The following is an 18,000-nucleotide window of genomic DNA, read 5'->3' on the forward strand; positions in this document are numbered from 1 at the left end:
TCCAAAATACTTTGTGGATAACCACCATCAAGCACAATACAATCAATAGGTGATATATTCTTCAGCAACCCCATGTTCTTAATCATTCTTGAGTCTGGGTGATCTCTACAGTCTTCAGTTGGTGAAACAAGTAGAACCATTCCATTCACATCAATGCATAGTTGTGTGCGATATCCTGATTTTTTCAATTTGAAGGAATAGAGATCTGGTTTGTATGCTCCATTGTGTAGTGCTCTTGAGTCATGGCCATCTAACATTAGTGTTACATGTTTAAACCCTTGAGGATTCTGTATCTTTGCTGCAAAGACTCGTAGTTCTGGAGTTGAAAACATTGTTTGCAGATAGTATGTTAGCTTCTTATTCAAATCTTTCATTTCAGAAATATAGAACATATTATGAATAGCTTGATAGCTACTCCTAGGAATAAATCTTTCCATTTCATTGATAGATAATCCTTCTACAAGTTGGTATATGATGAGCAGTCCTTTCTCTACACTTCTGTAAGGACATGGATAATGAGTGCAACCAAATAAAACATTCAGAAAGAAGAAAACAGGAATCATCCCTAGATGTTTAAGAAGTGTGTCCTTGATAAGTTTAATTTCTCTTACTTCACAAACTTCACTTCTGTGATATTTTGTATGTTTTAGAATTACCCAGTCATCATTCAGAAACTTCCATTTGTTTGTGTACAGTTTGTGATACTCCTTTTCTCTGAGTTCTTGTAATTGATGATTCATCATTGTGAGGCACTCATAAATTTAAAAGTTGTCATTTATTGCAATGGGCCCATTCTACAAATTCTTCAACACTCGACTTGCTGAGCTAGATGAGGAAGAGAGAGAAAAGCTAGTCCAACTACTTAGCAAAAATTTCAATATGAGCAGAAAATTAACAGTATATATCAGAGCTTGGATCAGGAATGATTTCAGAAGATAGGGGTGTTAGTATTAAGCATGTGTTTGATGTATGCAACTACAGTTGTGCAGATATGGAGGTAATGGTTGCTAACTGCCCATTTTAAAACTAGATCCTCTCAGTATGGATAATACGATTATGAATTCTAGTTACTTTAAGTACCACTTCTTGACTTGGTTCACCAATAATAGAAGCAATATATTCTCCAAATGGACTACTTGCTTGTATTTTGATATGAGTGTGAGTACTGCTAACTACTTCATTGTGAATCATATAGATATCTAGATAATAGAATAGCAACCCTCTAAAAGTATATAAGAAATAATGACTAACTAGGAACTCATCTCCAACATGAAGTATGTTATAAGCAACTTTATATCTAGCTGGCCTAAGATCAGTATTTTCTCTTATATATGTGGGTTCTAGATCATCAAGTTCAATGTTGCTAATATCAGCAATAAGATTATCTATTCCTAGGTCATCAGTATCCTCACTAACACTTGAGAGAGTTGAAAGACCTAACTTTCTCTCTTGCTTGCTTGAGCTGTTAACCAATCAATATGCATTCCACGATAGTTAACAAGTCCCATTTCAGCAAATGTGTGTTGTTGCCTTTCTCTTGAAACAACAGGCCAGAAAGAATTTTTCTGACTAGGAACAATAGTGATGTTTGTGATATCTCTTCTCAGAACAACTTCAGATTCAAGAGGACCACTACTGGTAGCATATGTAAGAAGAAGAGTTGGGTGTCCATTAAATGTAAGATTAGAAACAACAGTCATCATATCTTCATTCTCTTTCAACTTTTTAGCTATTCCTTGTTTCTTCTTAGTTGTCCTGATTGAACCAATGGCAATAAGCAAGAGCATGTTCTTTATGAAAGTAAATACACAATGTATGTTTGTTATGAATCTGATCAACTAGTGCCATCCATTGCTTTTCATAAGATGTTGCAAATGTCCTACAATCACTAAGAAACTCCAGTGTACTAGCAATTAAGTTTGTGTTCCATTCTACTTCTTTCAACTCAGGAGAGTGAACAGTAAGCTCAAGCCTCATTAATCCTTCATTCCTACAAGCAACAAGTGTTTCACCAAATTGCTGAGAAGTTGGCATCACTAGCTCTGATAGCTTAGAAGTAAGTTGATTGCGAACCTCACCACTTTCTAGAAGTTGAACAAATTTATTATACAACTTGTTCCTAATTCTTATTTCATCTTCATCAGTAAACCAGCTAATACAGTTTGCTCCAACTTTATCTTCATCATCAAGAATATCATTGCTACTGATTCCATTATCAAGAAGAAATTCCTTAATCACAGCCCTAGAAGATATGTTTAGACAATCCATTGTAATATCATAGTTCAGAAGAAATACATGTTCCTGATGCATCCTAAGAAAGATATCAGTTAGTGCAGGATCAGCTATTGCAACATTTGGAGCAGATACTTTGTAAACAGAGACTTTACCATTTCTCACACTTACCATGCACTTCATATACTTAAATCTGTATCCTATCACCAAAAACTCTATGCAATCTATCAAAAGGAGTAATATTGTTAATCTGATCTATAAGAGCATATGATTCAGGTATCTCAACAACACATGAATCCATAAAGATATCAGAATGCTGAATAAATCCTTGCTGTTCAATGCCATTACTAGTATATCTTGCATCAGATATATCAGGCATATTATCTCTATTCTTCAACTCAAGTCCCAAAAGGGAGTTAAGATGTACTCTTAAGGAGGCCATTCATAAATATAAAAGTTTAAAGAAACTAAATATCTGTTAACAGAATAACCAATTAACAAATAAGAAATCAATTACTAACAGTAGATAAATATTTTAAAAAACAGAATGTTTAGCAATGGCCAAAAAGATTCTAGCAACTAGATTAACAAACAAACAAAGATGCCAAATATGGTGCTTCTACGAAACCCCCTTCGGCATCCTGAAAAATTTCAGTTGATTTCTCGGGACGCAGCCTGTATCTCAGTAGAAGCATATTAATTGTGTATCAACTGAAATTTTTCAGGATGCCGAAGGGGGTTTCGTAGAAGCACCATATTTGGCATCAGAACAAGAAAACAATAAAAATATTAATAATTATTAAATAGCTAACCATTTCTGACTGATCTCCCATGTATAAATAACTGTTATACAGATAACTAACTCTGAATGACCTCCTAAGTAAAAGGGAAGAGTAATTTGAAAAAAAAATAGGAAAGGATAGGAAATAGATAATAGGAAAGTAATATATTCTTTTAATATGGTGTTAAGTGGATATTCTTAAATATTCTATTTTGCTGGTTGTCAGCTAAAAAAAATAGTATTAATAGCAGGAGAGTATATAGTGGTGATTAATAAGCCGATAGGCAACTCAAATTACCTCCAACTTGAAAAAAAAATTCAAATTAGTAGATTTTAGCAGCATAAGCAGATATTAATGATGAGGTTAGTCACTCGCAGGCAAAAAAATAGAAGTTTAACAACATTTGATTTCAAAATACAAAAAAGCAAGCCCGACGGGGGGGTCGAACCCCCAACCTTGAGATTAAGAGTCTCACGCTCTGCCGATTGAGCTAGCCGGGCTGGCTCGTCAGCCAAAGCACGACAAGCAGCAGCAGATCTCGCAGAAATGTGGTGTTTAAAAGGGGTGAAGGAGAGGCTTGATCAGTGAGTCGATCACCAGCACTGTCTGGGTCGGTCATGAAGGACATTGTAGTCGTTGGTCTTGCTTGAATCGAATATCCGTGAATAAACGGTAATAATAATAATGATAATAATAATAATAATAATCGCGGGAAATTCAGATATCCTAGTGAAATAGTAAACTACCAAGCTCTTTTCTCTCGTTCGTGGAAATCTGCGAGGTAATCTACTACTTCGACAGTAACGGTCCTAACTATCTTTTGGAAAACTAAATAGAAATATAACTCAGTGAACTGTTCCTTAACGAGATCATATACTAAAAAGTAGACAATAAAACTAAAAGTTGCTCACTGCTCATGGCTGTATTTATACACGTTCGGCGGGATGGACTTCGGCAAACGGAGTATGCTACTTGCTGCTATCGGCTGCCGGGCGACCACGGGACAGTGTTCCCATTTCCGTATAGACCCGATGTATACACATCAGCGGCCATCTGTTGGTGGACGTCGCGAGCCAGGTACATCGCCGCGAATCCATTCGTGGGCGACAACTTGACCGGCGATAGTCAGGGGCAGTCCGTCCTGATAGCGGAACAGCGGCATGTGACGAAGAAGAGAAGAGAAGTAAAAGAAAAAAAGGAAGACAAATAAAACCCCTTGATGTGTAACCATTGTCGTGGTCCAACCGTGGACCGATTACGACATGACAGGGGCCGGGGGTGGCTCGAAGTCCTCAGGACGAGAATACTTCGACCGCATGAAGAACCGCTTGAGCCTATTCCCTGAGATCTTGTCCTTGCGAACATCTCCCGAGAGTTCCTTAATGCGGTAAACATTCTGGCCGCACACCTCTGCGATACGATAGGGCCCAGTCCAACGGTTCACGAACTTATCAGCAACACGCTTGCGCCAACGAGTATTGGAAAGTAGCACCAGATCATCTTCTGCTAATGGTTCTTTACGGATACGAGCGCGACGGTCATAATAAACCTTGTTTACCAGGCGAGCATCGTCCAGACCTAACCCTGCCTTTTCGCGGACTCTGCTGCTATAGAGAAGCTGAGCGGCACGCGCAGTCAGAAGCTCCTCAATCGTCGTGATCTTATCCCAATAAATACCGATCCATGTGTCCTCTTCGATATCAAACGGCAAAACGCAGTTCGTCCCATATACGAGATAATAGGGCGAATGACCTGTCGTCGACCTTACTGTGATCCGGTCAGCCCAAAGTATTGCCGACACATATTGTGGCCAGTATCTTTGTCGTTCGGGAGTAATGAACCGTGCCATAGCCTTTCGTAGCTCCGCATGTCCTCGCTCGATCATACCATTTGTCTGCGGATGGTAGGCAGTAGTGAACTTGAGGTTGAGGCCATCTTGTTGGGCTTGTTCAGCAATGTGGCCCCATAGTTCCCCACGGTCGGCGAGTATTTCTCCAGGCACTCCGAATCGACACACCACGTCTTCGTACAGAAACCGATACACCTCAATCGAACGCTTCGTCTTCAGCGCTCGAGCTTCTACCCATCCAGTCAAGTCGTCTCGGGCTACTGCGAGGTAAACGCTGCCGTCCTCTGCTTCGGGCCACTCGACGAGATCGATACCAATGCGAGAGAATAGTGTCGAACCAAGGTGTGGGGTTAACGGCTCCGTCGAGGTGCCATGCTTCCAGCCTTGACATACTGGACATGACCGACAGACATTCTCGACCATCTCATACATACCTCTCCAGTAGAATCGCTCAAATAACACTCGGAATGTTGCTCGTACCCCGCGATGTCCTGTAGGGTGTGAATCATGCACTCGCTCAGTAATCCGCTGCTGCTCGGTCTTGTCTGCAATCACGCGTCGGGGTAGGCCCATCTTGTGGCGCTTGAAGAGTAGACCTTTGTCGATGAAGTACCCCCGTGACTTGCTTACTAGTCGCTTCGCTGCTTCATGCGGGAGCCCAACTGGGGTGTTTCCCGTTGTCAGAAGCATGATGAGATCTGTCCATTCGGATCTTGGATCTTGGCTGCGTATGTTCAGCTGGTTAACCGTGTCAAGTCCTAAGCATAGATCCTCCGAATCGTCGATGACTGCTGGTGATACTTCTTCCTCAAGCTCACTAATCCGCGTACTGTCGATATTGAAGAATGTGCGACTCAGCGCGTCAGCCACCATGTTGTCTTGTCCACGGATGTGTCCAATCGAGAAATCGAAGAGATTCAGAAATGCGACCCATCTGGAAGCTGTATCATTTGGCAGATCTGGCTTGTTGATCATTGCGACCACTGGCTTAGCGTCTGTCTCTAGCACAAACCGGACTCCATAGAGATAATGACGTAACTTCTTGACCATCGAATAAACTGCGTATAGTTCCCTCTTCACCTGCGGATATCGGCGTTCGCGATCATTAAACTTCTGGCTTTCGAAACGGATGGCGTAGCGATTCCCAAGTGTGTCGTACTGACTAAGCATTGCAACCGGCTCCGACTGGGCTTGCATCGGTCGTCACAATCAGAGGTCGGTCTCCAGAAGAGTAGTCCGGGGCACGTAGGAGAGGAGCTGACGATAGCGCATTCTTCAGTGCTGCAAAAGCCTCCTCTTGCATTGGGCCCCAGTGAAACTCGGTATCCTTTCGTAGGAGCTCAAACAAGGGCGCAGCTTGGACTGAAAACTGCGGAATCCAGATCCTGAAGAACGAGACTGCGGCCGTAAAGCTCCGTACATCTGTCTGGTTCGCCGGTCGTCGCCAATCGCTAATCTTTGTGACTGCACTATGAGTCGGGCGTCGTCCCTGCTGCGTACACTCGTGTCCCAGAATCTCTGCATTGGTAACACCAAAGTGTGTCTTCTTCCCACTGACGGTGAGTCCGGCATCTACCATCGTCCCAAAAACGGCTAGAACATCGTCCACATGTTCCTTGACCACTAGTCGAACTCCGTCCTCATCTTTACGATCCATATCTGCAATCGTACCAACTTTTCGTCCAAGAATAACACCGTCGTCCATGAAGATACGCACTTTCTCAGGCATCCATTGCGCAAAGATCTTGTGCATAACCCGCTGGAATATACCCACAGAATTTGTCCAGCCCATTGGTAGCCGTGTCATCCTCATCAGCCCCAGAGGAGTGTGTAGTGCAAAAAGATCACGGTCACGTCGGTCAATTGGCAGCTGATCGTATCCAGAGTAGAGGTCGAAAATGGTCATCAACACTCTTCCGGATGCATCTTCAGTGATTTCATCTGCATTCGGAGGCTTCCCGCTGTTTCGCACAGTCACCGCGTTAACAGGGCGAACGTCTTGAATAAAACGCAGCTTCGTCTTGTCCTTTTTCTCGATTACGAACCAGCGGTTTGCATATGGTCCGATAGATGGTTCCAATACCCCAGTAGTGCGTTTTTCCTTGAGCATCCCCACGATCCTATCGTACAGGGCTCGTGGCATAGGGAATGGCTTGTGGTCCCATGGTTCATGTGGCACTGTCGGGATACGAATCGGTGGTTCAATGGACTCCTTCAGTAGTCCCATTTCCTCGTCATTGAAAGCGAATGCCTTGTCCACTTCCTGTAGTCGCTCTCGAAAGTAATCCTGCTCGACGGGAGTGAGCCAACCATCCCCAATCTGCAACTGACCTAAACGCTCCTCTGTCAAGCGCTTCGTCTGCCTAGTCAGCTGGTCGGGCCTCTCTGTTTCAGCGAGTTGATCCTCAGGTCGCAGTGGCTGGTTTACCGGATGTATCTTCTTTGCGACTGGCTTGTATCGTGCAGCATTCATCGCCCATTCGCTGCCCAATGAAGTCAGGTTGCAAATGAATTCGCCATCTGGGATTTCGTCGATTTTCTTGTCTATCGCACTGGCTGCATGCGTTTGGTATTGAGGATTCGGCTTCTCTGCTGTTGCAAATCTTACCTCAGCTACCCCATCTGAAATATGGTAGTGTCGAGTGCCATCTGACGCCTTCTTGACCTGCCAGTCTGCTTGTTCCAAAAATGGCAGTCCCAATAGCAGATGGTACTTGAAGTTGTCGAGCGCCAAAACGTTTACCGGAATAGTTACTGCTCCAATAGTCACGTCCATCCGATGCGCCATACCTGATCCCTTCTGCGTATGATTCGTAATGCCGACCATCACAGCATTCTGACGTGAAGTGATGGGTACATTCAAACCTTGTAACCACTCCGTGTTCGCGATGTTTAGCTCTGACCCAGGGTCAATGACGATTCCTACTGGCGTGTTACGCACAGAGCCCCATACTTGCATAATCTTGCATGAAGTTCTCGCGCCCTGTCTTGGCCTTATATTCATTGGTTCGGCTATGGCGGCATTGACTTTCGGCAAGTCTGTTGGTCCTAGAACACGACGACGAGTAAGCACCTGGCGTAGATAGTCCCGTGCCTCATTACTCATACCCAAGAATTCCATCATAGGAATCGTGACGTTTGCACTCTGCAATGCTTTCTCAGGTGTCGACTTCAACGGTGGCAATTCGGCCTGTGCCCGTACACGATATGCTGGTGGGTCCCGCTTGTGGGCATCACTCGCTGCTACTGGCTCTGTCATTACTGCGTCTTGGTTAGTCGTCTCAGTCTGACGTTGTTCTGTCACGCTAGTGGTCGATGGCCCGAAGGGAGTAGCAGACTTCGGGTGAGCAGATGCAGCTTTAGCTTGAGCTACATTCGGTTGAAACTCCATGCCTTTGGGTGCTTGGCGGCGCCGCTTATCTTGTAGAACCAGGGCATTGATATCATCCTGCGTAAGGTCCCGAACACGCTTTCCGGCATCGACATGATACTGCTCCTCCTCTTGGTCGTCGTCCCTGCGATCCTCGTGCTCATCCTCTAGCTTGTCCTCCTCAAAAATTTGGGCTACTCGAATATCGTTGACAGTGCCGACTGCCATGGTAGGCCTCTTGACTGATGCCATAAACCCTTCGTTGAGAGAACGACGCAGCGGTTGGCCGTTGATATCACAACAGAAGCCGTTGATAAACTTGATCAGCCCATCCTTCTCATCTTGTGCCCGATAATCGCATCCCAGCATCCTGTGCCCTTCCTTGCCACAGTAGAAGCATTGCTGTGCTCGAGGTCGGGAAACTTGGGTTGCCGCGTTCACATCTGCTGCATGTCCCCTGTGTTTCTGGACAATATTTATCATCATTTTTTCGAACTTCTCCGTCAGTTCGCCAAGGATGTCACCTGCATGCGACTCCTGGTGATGTGTCTTTGGCACTGGAGACTTGTCTGTTTTGCTCTTCGCTGCTGCTTCTGAACCTTCCGTCCGGGAACTGTCGGCGAATGCCTGCTCATACCACTCGCCCTTCTTGACTTGCTGGGAGGCATATTTGACGATGATCTTGTAGAGCATCTCAAAGCTCTCATTTCCGCAAACGAGGTCCTTGATGTCACGTGCCCAGTTGCTACCAATATAGCGCAGTAGCTTGATTGAGCGCTGGCTGTCCGACCATTGCGATACTCCTTGTAGAGCGACCTTGGCCTTGAACAAGTATGGCAGGGGTTGCTCACAGTCCATCGGAACTGCAAGAACTGCTTCTGCCATCTCCGCTTCTGAGTAGGTCGGCTCCAGGGATGGAAAGAGATTGGTGAACACCTCCTTAACGATGGCCCAGTCCTTTAGCTGGTCGGTCGTGATGCTGGCCATCATCAAGAAGTGTTCCTTCTTCTTCAAATAACTCATGAGGTGTCGACCCCAGGAGTCCTTCGGTAAATCGAAGCTGGTTGCGTAGGCTTCGAATCGTGCTACATAGTCCTCAGCACCTTGGCCTGAGAAGATCGTGGGCCGTGCTGGAATCGAATTGAAAGCCCCCCCCCGTCGGGCTCCATCTGTGGTGTTTAAAAGGGGTGAAGGAGAGGCTTGATCAGTGAGTCGATCACCAGCACTGTCTGGGTCGGTCATGAAGGACATTGTAGTCGTTGGTCTTGCTTGAATCGAATATCCGTGAATAAACGGTAATAATAATAATGATAATAATAATAATAATAATCGCGGGAAATTCAGATATCCTAGTGAAATAGTAAACTACCAAGCTCTTTTCTCTCGTTCGTGGAAATCTGCGAGGTAATCTACTACTTCGACAGTAACGGTCCTAACTATCTTTTGGAAAACTAAATAGAAATATAACTCAGTGAACTGTTCCTTAACGAGATCATATACTAAAAAGTAGACAATAAAACTAAAAGTTGCTCACTGCTCATGGCTGTATTTATACACGTTCGGCGGGATGGACTTCGGCAAACGGAGTATGCTACTTGCTGCTATCGGCTGCCGGGCGACCACGGGACAGTGTTCCCATTTCCGTATAGACCCGATGTATACACATCAGCGGCCATCTGTTGGTGGACGTCGCGAGCCAGGTACATCGCCGCGAATCCATTCGTGGGCGACAACTTGACCGGCGATAGTCAGGGGCAGTCCGTCCTGATAGCGGAACAGCGGCATGTGACGAAGAAGAGAAGAGAAGTAAAAGAAAAAAAGGAAGACAAATAAAACCCCTTGATGTGTAACCATTGTCGTGGTCCAACCGTGGACCGATTACGACATGACAGAAAACTTGGGCCTAATCCAGCAGCAAATCCAGCAGCAAGAAGAACAGCGCACAGCAAACCCCCAGGCAGCAGCGTTAAAGCCATACCTGGCAAGCCTGTTCGTCAACAGCCAGCCAACAAAGCCAGAGCACAACCACTACTTCAGCCGGTGGTCTAGGACCACACACACAACCCAACACCTCCTACGCACAGACTCCCCAATTCCATTCCCAGAACCCACACACCAAGTCCCCACATTGGCCTTCCCAAAAATCCCCAAAACAACGCCATGGTCAATTGTGGCCAGAGTCAATGCCCCACCACAAGCCCGCGCTACGCTACACCGGCTCCATGTAGATCGCCTGCCCCGCCGATACCACCAAGACTCCCCAAAGCAGTGCCGCTGTGGAGCTACAGAAACCCCACAGCACCTGGCAGGTGCATGCCCACTCACAGCCCACTATCGGGATCAGGTTCTCCCCAAATATGTAGCTGTGGGCCAAGCCCTAGTGCCAAATGTCCTCGCTGAGGTAGCTGAGTCGATGGAAAGAGCCCATGGCACTGGGATCCAAGACATGGACATCTATGAGCTGCCAATCACAAGACCACGCCCCCCAAATCGGCTCCCTTTCCCATTCCCACCCACACAGATCTCCCCAGGACACTGGCTAGTGTCACCAGCACTCCGCTGGACAGCATTTACACTGCCACAGATCAGGGACAATTCGCGCATAGCCCAAGAATTCCAACAGCTCTGGGAGCTCGGTACAAGTCTGCTCATTTACTTCCTGGCTATTGCACGCCATGACGAAGCCTACACAGACACCGTGTGGTCTACAGCCCGGTTCACTAGCGCATACAATGGAGAGTTCACCAAATATGCGCTTGCATTCCTCCCACCCGACTCCTTCCTTCGCAGCTATCTCAACCAGCTTAAACTTGCGGTTCCGACTACAAGCCAAAGGCAATCTGATCTCGGTGATCACGATCAAGACCATATCGGATCGCAAATATCAGAAAACTCGCCCCGATCACGCAGACCACCGTAATGGACAATCGCAGCCCTGTAACCAGGATTTTGGAACCTCTGAGTGCATGGATTTCTCTCTTTAAATTACCTCTCTATTATCTTAGCAGCATTTGGCGGCTTTTCCTTTAGGACCTCCATCTAAGATACAAATAAACGCTCTTTCACCATGAGCTAGCCGGGCATCTCTTCTTCGCTCCTCTTTGCGCAGTAATCTTTTTGCACTCTTTCGCCGCCGCAACGCACTGTTTGCCGCCCTGAGTACGCCCGGATTACGCCCTGAGTACGCCCAGCACCGCCCAGTACCGCTCAGTACCGCCCAGTACCGCCCAACAGCCACACCACCAACCGCAACTGCAACCGCCAGCGCCATAGCGCTTACCCGTTACGCATAAATTTCAAAAGTTCCCTGAATTATTTGGAATTTGTGAAGAAATGGCGAACTACGTTCCCCTCGTTGCCTCTGGCAACGCACCAACCCAACCCGCAACCGCGAATGACCCGGCTGCGACCAGCGTTCCCACGACGCAACATCCCCACCACGGTGGAGCTGCTGCGCAAACGCCCCAAACGGCTGCCACGGCCAATGCAGTGGCGCCACGGCCTGCGGGATTCTCGCCAGATCTGCAACCAGTGCAGCTGCTGGCAGCAGTAGTGCCAGACGAAGAATGGGCAGCTCTTGGCATCACCAGCGGTGGCCACGCGGACCACGTCGCCGCTGTGCCAGGGACTGGCCCACCGCGCAGGCAGCTCTCCTATGCCGAGGCAGTAGGAGGCCACAAGCGCACACGCGCTCCCCGAGGACGCAGCACCGGCCAGGGCGCAAGCCAAGGCCCACCAGCGCCCCGACGCCCATCACGTCAGATGGAGGCCGAGAAGGCTGAGTATGCACCGCTGCTCAACTCGGCAACCATCTACGTGCCAATTGCGAGCACGAACCCCGACCGTGCAACGCTGATTGAGAACCAGGTTTTTGCGGCTCTAGGCCGCCCGACGGTGCCACCGTCGCACCGCAACTACCCGATATTCTCTTTCACACGCACGGCAGAGAAGATCGGCGTCACCCTGATGAGCCTGGACGACGCCATCACCATCGCTAAGCACCCATTCCGGCTTGGCAACCAGGAGCTGCAGTGGACATCGGCAATGGGCGTGATCCATCACGTAGCCATCGCCCACGTCCCAGCAACGCTGCCCTACAGAATCCGCGCAGCACTCAGGCCCTACGGCCAAGTTTCCCACCTGGAGCCGGTTCTCATCAACCAGCGCCACTACGGAGACTGGGAGTTCCTACTCCATGTCCCCAACGGGAAGACGCTGCCTGCATCTTTCAAGATGCACAAGCATCCGCTCCCAATCCCTCTCCTGTGGGGCGATTATGCCACCATGGCATGCCCACGATGCAAGGAGATCAACCCTGAGCAGTGCCACTGCCCAGGCCCCCAGCACCATCGCGCCCGCTCCCAGCGCCATAGCGCTAACCACAATAACCAAGCTGAGGCGCTAGTTGCAGCCACCCCAGCTGCACAGACCCACGAGCCCTCCCCTGACCTAGATGTGCAAATGAGTGAGCACGCCATCGCACAATCAGCAGACCAGCCACGCAACTCTAATGGCCGACCAGTTTCGATCTCACCAGCCATCCTCATGGCCGAGGCATCGCCAAATGCACAAATGGCATCCCTCCCAACTACGCCTTCCACACAACAGGCCCCATCAACGCCAACCAGGGCAACTCCCCCAGAAGGCCTTGTTGACTTCCCGCCATATGGGCCACAGCTGCCCCACGGCACAAGTGTGCCAACCACTGCCAGCGAGTTTGAGCGCATCCTCTATGAAGATGACCACAGCTCAGCCGCATCATTCAGCAGCCAATCAGTTTGCTCATATAGTGAACAATTCGGCTTTGAAGATGACGAGGACAGTGAGCAACCCTACGCCGCCCCAGCAGAACCCCTCCCTGAGGGACTGCAGATCATAGAGGACAGCGCATCTGATTCCTCTGATGCTCCACTAAGCCGCAGACTGCGATCCCACACAAAGAAGGCCCGCCACACATCCCCACAGTTGGACAAGCAGGGCGCTGCAAGTGCTCACTAGAACACTAGCACCAAACTGCTAACAACCGGAACTGTTTCTGAATGTCAGCTCGAGAAATTCGAGAAGATATGTTAGAGACCATTGGCAAACGACCTACCTCTTCACGACCTTCAATGGGCTCTATGGCTGATGCCCCATTAGCCAGAGGCCCACCACCACCCCCAAATATCCTTGCTGCTGCATTTGTGCCTGACGAACACAATGACAGTGACAATGAGGACCCACAAGAACAGGAGCCTTCGGGCACTGACTTGCCATACCCAGATTCACCAGCCTGGGCTGAACTACCAGTCCCTGAACCACCATCCCTCCACCCACTCTCCCTCCCATGCCTCTGTATTGCCTCAGCAAACATGCAAGGTGCAATGAGTAATGAGCGGAAATTGCTAGAGTTTGAACAACTCACAAAAGACAATGCTGTGAACATTGTGTTCATCCAGGAGTTCCAAGGTGCAGCTGACCCATCTACACGCCTACAGGGAGCATTTAATAGCTTTGTCTGCTCAGCACCTGCCCCCACTGCTACACGATCTGATGGTCGCCCTGCCCACTATGACACAGTCATTCTGACAGCCAAAGCACTTGGTGCTGTAGAGCTGCAGATACCATTCTCATCACCACGAGCAACATTCCTCACTATCCCCTTACTACGCCTGTTGTTAATCAACATACATGGCCCTTTTGGACAGGAAACTGATGACTTCCACTTCCATACAGCAACAGCAGCCAGCATGTTCCAGGAACATGGCTGGACACTGCTTATTGGTGGTGATTTCAATATTGCCCCAACACACAGAGACCACCTACATGCCAATGATGATGAGTGCAATTTCCACATCATTCCCATGTATAACCTCTACAACAGTACTGTGGACATCCTCGACTTTCAGTGCCAATGCACATCAGCAACACCTGCCAATGCCACAACTGGGCCACTAGTGAATGACTTCACCTACAACCACAATCATGGTGGGTACATATCTCGTCTAGATCTGTTTCTGGTACCCCTCGAATAGGCTTTGCGATGGAACACAGAGTACATCGCCGCTCTACCAGTGGCAGATCATAAGACGATAATACTCACCATTGATTCTGTGACCCCTGAGCCCAAGCGCACACACTGACCATACCGTCTGGACCTAGCCAAACTCAATATTGACACCAATGTTGAGTTCGTCAACAAGAAATTTGACATGTTCCTCAGCAACATCCCTGAAACGCCCAGAGAGATACTGCCAGCATACATGCAAGTCCTGGCTGACATACTTGACCACTTTCGCAAGGAGGACTACCAACGAGATTGTGGCAAGCACCGTAGCATGCACTCTAAGTTTCGCCAATTTGCCAACTTGGCAAACTAGGCATATATGGCAAACTCTAGTACAGTGGCTAAGGCACTTCATAGCCAAATGGCAGCTATTGAAGAGGAGGCCAAGGCACTATATGTGACCATGGCTGACCATGTTGCTGACCACTGCAAAAACACCTGGCTTCATAAAGGAGATCGGCGAAACACATGGAACTACCAGCGCACCAGAAATGCCATCAACCCACCATCCTCAACAACAATCACTGCCCTATGGGATGCCAATACTGGCAACATTGTGGAGGACTGTACTATGATCCCTGAAGTTGCCAGGCAATTCTATATGGACATGTACAAGTGCACCCAACCAGCAGCCCAAGATGTGGATCATCTACTAGATCTACATAAGCAATATGTGGATGCTCGACCAGCAAAACAAATTGCAGAGGCAACAGCAATGGTGGGTGAGTTGATCACCTTAGCACAGGTCACTGAGGCATGTAAGAGTGCAAGCCGCAAACGTGCTCCTGGGCCCAATGGTATACCAGTAGAGCTGTACATCAAGTGTGCTAAGGCATGTGAAGCTCTGTGGCACATTGCAAATTGCATCTTGGCTGATGCATCCCTAGTCACTGAGCAGTTTACTGCTGGCCGCATTGTGATATTGTTCAAGAAGAAGGACCCACTGGACCTGCAGTACTACAGGCCTATCTCTCTCTTGAACTCTGACCTCAAGGTCATCACAAGCATACTGGCCCGACACATTGGCTATACAGTCCAGCACCACATCTCACCAGAGCAAACAGCAATTGTTCCTGGCCGCAGAATGTCTGATGCTATCCACAATGTAATGTGTGTGATGCACCATCTCAAGAGACAAGAGCACCCCTCTGCAGTCATTATGTTCCTTGACCAGGCCAAGGCATATGACCGTGTGGCACATGTCACTCTCTTCCGCCTACTGCGTGAGAACTACAGGCTCCCTCAAAAGGTCACCAACCTCATCGAGGCACTGTACAGCACTGCATCCTCCTCTGTCATGATCAACGGCATTGACTCAGCACCATTTCCAGTGCAAAATGGTGTTCGACAAGGGGATGCACTATCATGCATACTATTTATCATGGTCATGGAGCTGCTAGGGTGTGCACTGCGTGAACATGTCCCACACACATGTTTCCCCACACTGAACCTTGCATCAGGCCCAATGCTATTCTCACACTCCATGTATATAGATGACACAGCAGTTGTTATCAAGCATGCCCACAACTACCAAAAACTGCAGTATGCTCTTGACAGATACTGCAAGGGCACAAATGCCTTGTTCAACGTTGAGAAGACTGAGGCAATTCTAATTGGGCATAGCAGCTATGATGCTGAGAGCCCATCGGCCGAATTACCAGTCAAACCAGTACCAATTGGCATCCCAGTGCGCTATCTTGGAGCATACCTAGGCACTGGCCTAGAGGTACAGGATCTGGTCAATAGCTCCATATCACGCATCTCGGTGAGAGCTGCAAAAGCAGTGTGCAAACACACCACACTCAGAGGCCGTGCTTTTGCAATCACCACATTTGCCCACCCCCTTCTACATTTCGCCACTCGGTTTACCCCATTCCAGATGCAAGATATTGGGAAACTGAAACAGCGGGTCTCTGGCATTCTGTGGGGCCGTACCCGACCATACCTCAATGAGACTCTGCTTGCGCAACCGGCAAAAAGTGGGGGCCTGGGATTTACATCCCTCCATGCTATTTACTGAGCAGTTGTGCTACGAGAGGCAGGCCAAGCAATGGATGCTTTTGAGTGCATCATCAATGCCCAAGCTACATCGCAGCCAATACCAGAGACGATTCCAGTTTGGGCACGGATACTACTGTCAGACTGGCAATATGACTGAGTCGATCTCCCGGGTAACAGCGGTGCACCAAAGCCATTGAGGGCAATGCGTGACCATATCTGGTGCTTCCTCCAGAACCCTTTCCTCCAGAGACACCGCCGCATCAACCTTCGAGATAAGGTCTGGCCAATATACTGGCAATCGATCTACAAGCGATTAGTGCATGCAAAATCGCACATCCAGATCCGCCTAGACCCCACTGTGGCACACAGCAACTTAGCCAACATGCCAATCATCGGCACCAGCATAGCCCCCATCCAGAGCGCCCATTGGTACCAAGTCCACAAGTTCTACAGATGGATTCGTGACCAGAATGCTCGTGCATTGCCAAATATGCCAACAACCCCTCCACTTTTCTCAATAGGCATCATTGAGTCATTCTCCAATTGGCTCAAGTCTGAGTACCACGGCTCATCAGCCAAAGCACAACAAGCAGCAGCAGATCTCGCAGAAAACCTGGGCCTAATCCAGCAGCAAATCCAGCAGCAGAAAGAGCAGCACACAGCAAACCCCCAGGCAGCAGTGTTAAAGCCATATCTGGCAAGTCTGTTCGTCAACAGCCAGCCAACAAAGCCAGAGCACAACCACTACTTCAGCCGGTGGTCCAGGACCACACACACAACCCAACACCTCCTACGCACAGACTCCCCAATTCCATTCCCAGAACCCGCACACCAAGTCCCCACATTGGCCTTCCCAAAAATCCCCAAAACAACGCCATGGTCGATTGTGGCCAGAGTCAATGCCCCACCACAAGCCCGCGCTACGCTACACCGGCTCCATGTAGATCGCCTGCCCCGCCGATACCACCAAGACTCCCCAAAGCAGTGCCGCTGTGGAGCTACAGAAACCCCACAGCACCTGGCAGGTGCATGCCCACTCACAGCCCACTATCGGGACCAGGTTCTCCCCAAATATGTAGCTGTGGGCCAAGCCCTAGTGCCAAATGTCCTTGCTGAGGTAGCTGAGTCAATGGAAAGAGCCCATGGCACTGGGATCCAAGACATGGACATCTATGAGCTGCCAATCACAAGACCACGCCCCCCAAATCGGCTCCCTTTCCCATTCCCACCCACACAGATCTCCCCAGGACACTGGCTAGTGTCACCAGCACTCCGCTGGACAGCATTTACACTGCCACAGATCAGGGACAATTCGCGCATAGCCCAAGAATTCCAACAGCTCTGGGAGCTCGGTACAAGTCTGCTCATTTACTTCCTGGCTATTGCACGCCATGACGAAGCCTACACAGACACCGTGTGGTCTACAGCCTGGTTCACTAGCGCATACAATGGAGAGTTCACCAAATATGCGCTTGCATTCCTCCCACCCGACTCCTTCCTTCGCAGCTATCTCAACCAGCTTAAACTTGCGGTTCCGACTACAAGCCAAAGGCAATCTGATCTCGGTGATCACGATCAAGACCATATCGGATCGCAAATATCAGAAAACTCGCCCCGATCACGCAGACCACCATAATGGACAATCGCAGCCCTGTAACCAGGATTTTGGAACCTCTGAGTGCATGGATTTCTCTCTTTAAATTACCTCTTTATTATCTTA

The 18,000-nt window shown here is 48.4% G+C and overlaps 6 protein-coding genes and 1 non-coding gene across 7 annotated transcripts; 3 read left to right on the forward strand and 4 right to left on the reverse strand.

Moving 5' to 3' along the window:
* Positions 1–1,286: 1,286 nt before the first annotated feature.
* DL89DRAFT_282601 (uncharacterized protein) lies at positions 1,287–2,257 on the reverse strand. Its single transcript, XM_040889698.1, has one exon. It carries the CDS (start codon positions 1,785–1,787, stop codon positions 1,437–1,439), a length of 351 nt encoding a protein of 116 aa, XP_040744630.1. The 5' UTR covers positions 1,788–2,257; the 3' UTR covers positions 1,287–1,436.
* Positions 2,258–3,441: 1,184 nt separating this feature from the next.
* Positions 3,442–3,514, reverse strand: DL89DRAFT_t55. The gene has a single exon. It is a non-coding gene; the product is annotated as a tRNA-Lys (tRNA).
* Positions 3,515–4,269: 755 nt separating this feature from the next.
* DL89DRAFT_221903 (uncharacterized protein) lies at positions 4,270–4,863 on the reverse strand (the record flags this gene model as incomplete). Its single annotated transcript, XM_040884546.1, has 1 exon — positions 4,270–4,863. The coding sequence occupies one exon, from the start codon at positions 4,861–4,863 to the stop codon at positions 4,270–4,272; it is 594 nt and encodes a 197-aa protein (XP_040744631.1).
* Positions 4,864–10,039: 5,176 nt separating this feature from the next.
* DL89DRAFT_266137 (uncharacterized protein) lies at positions 10,040–11,412 on the forward strand. Its single transcript, XM_040886980.1, has one exon. It carries the CDS (start codon positions 10,119–10,121, stop codon positions 11,151–11,153), a length of 1,035 nt encoding a protein of 344 aa, XP_040744632.1. The 5' UTR covers positions 10,040–10,118; the 3' UTR covers positions 11,154–11,412.
* On the reverse strand, positions 11,242–11,571 carry DL89DRAFT_266138 (uncharacterized protein). Its single transcript, XM_040886981.1, has 2 exons — positions 11,443–11,571; positions 11,242–11,411 (listed from the first exon to the last, which is right to left on the reverse strand). Exons 1-2 carry the CDS (start codon positions 11,502–11,504, stop codon positions 11,306–11,308), a joined length of 168 nt encoding a protein of 55 aa, XP_040744633.1. The 5' UTR covers positions 11,505–11,571; the 3' UTR covers positions 11,242–11,305.
* DL89DRAFT_291701 (uncharacterized protein) lies at positions 11,567–13,231 on the forward strand (the record flags this gene model as incomplete). The annotated part of the gene is made up of 1 exon (XM_040890226.1): positions 11,567–13,231. One exon carries the CDS (start codon positions 11,567–11,569, stop codon positions 13,229–13,231), a length of 1,665 nt encoding a protein of 554 aa, XP_040744634.1.
* Positions 13,232–16,881: 3,650 nt separating this feature from the next.
* DL89DRAFT_266139 (uncharacterized protein) lies at positions 16,882–17,916 on the forward strand (the record flags this gene model as incomplete). Its single annotated transcript, XM_040886982.1, has 1 exon — positions 16,882–17,916. A coding segment is annotated over one exon (1,035 nt), but the record flags the coding sequence as incomplete, so codon positions are not given.
* Between the last annotated feature and the right edge of the window lie 84 nt (positions 17,917–18,000).

This window comes from Linderina pennispora, assembly GCF_002104995.1.
Source record: "Linderina pennispora strain ATCC 12442 chromosome Unknown DL89scaffold_4, whole genome shotgun sequence".
NCBI classification, from domain to species: Eukaryota; Fungi; Kickxellomycota; class Kickxellomycetes; order Kickxellales; family Kickxellaceae; genus Linderina; species Linderina pennispora.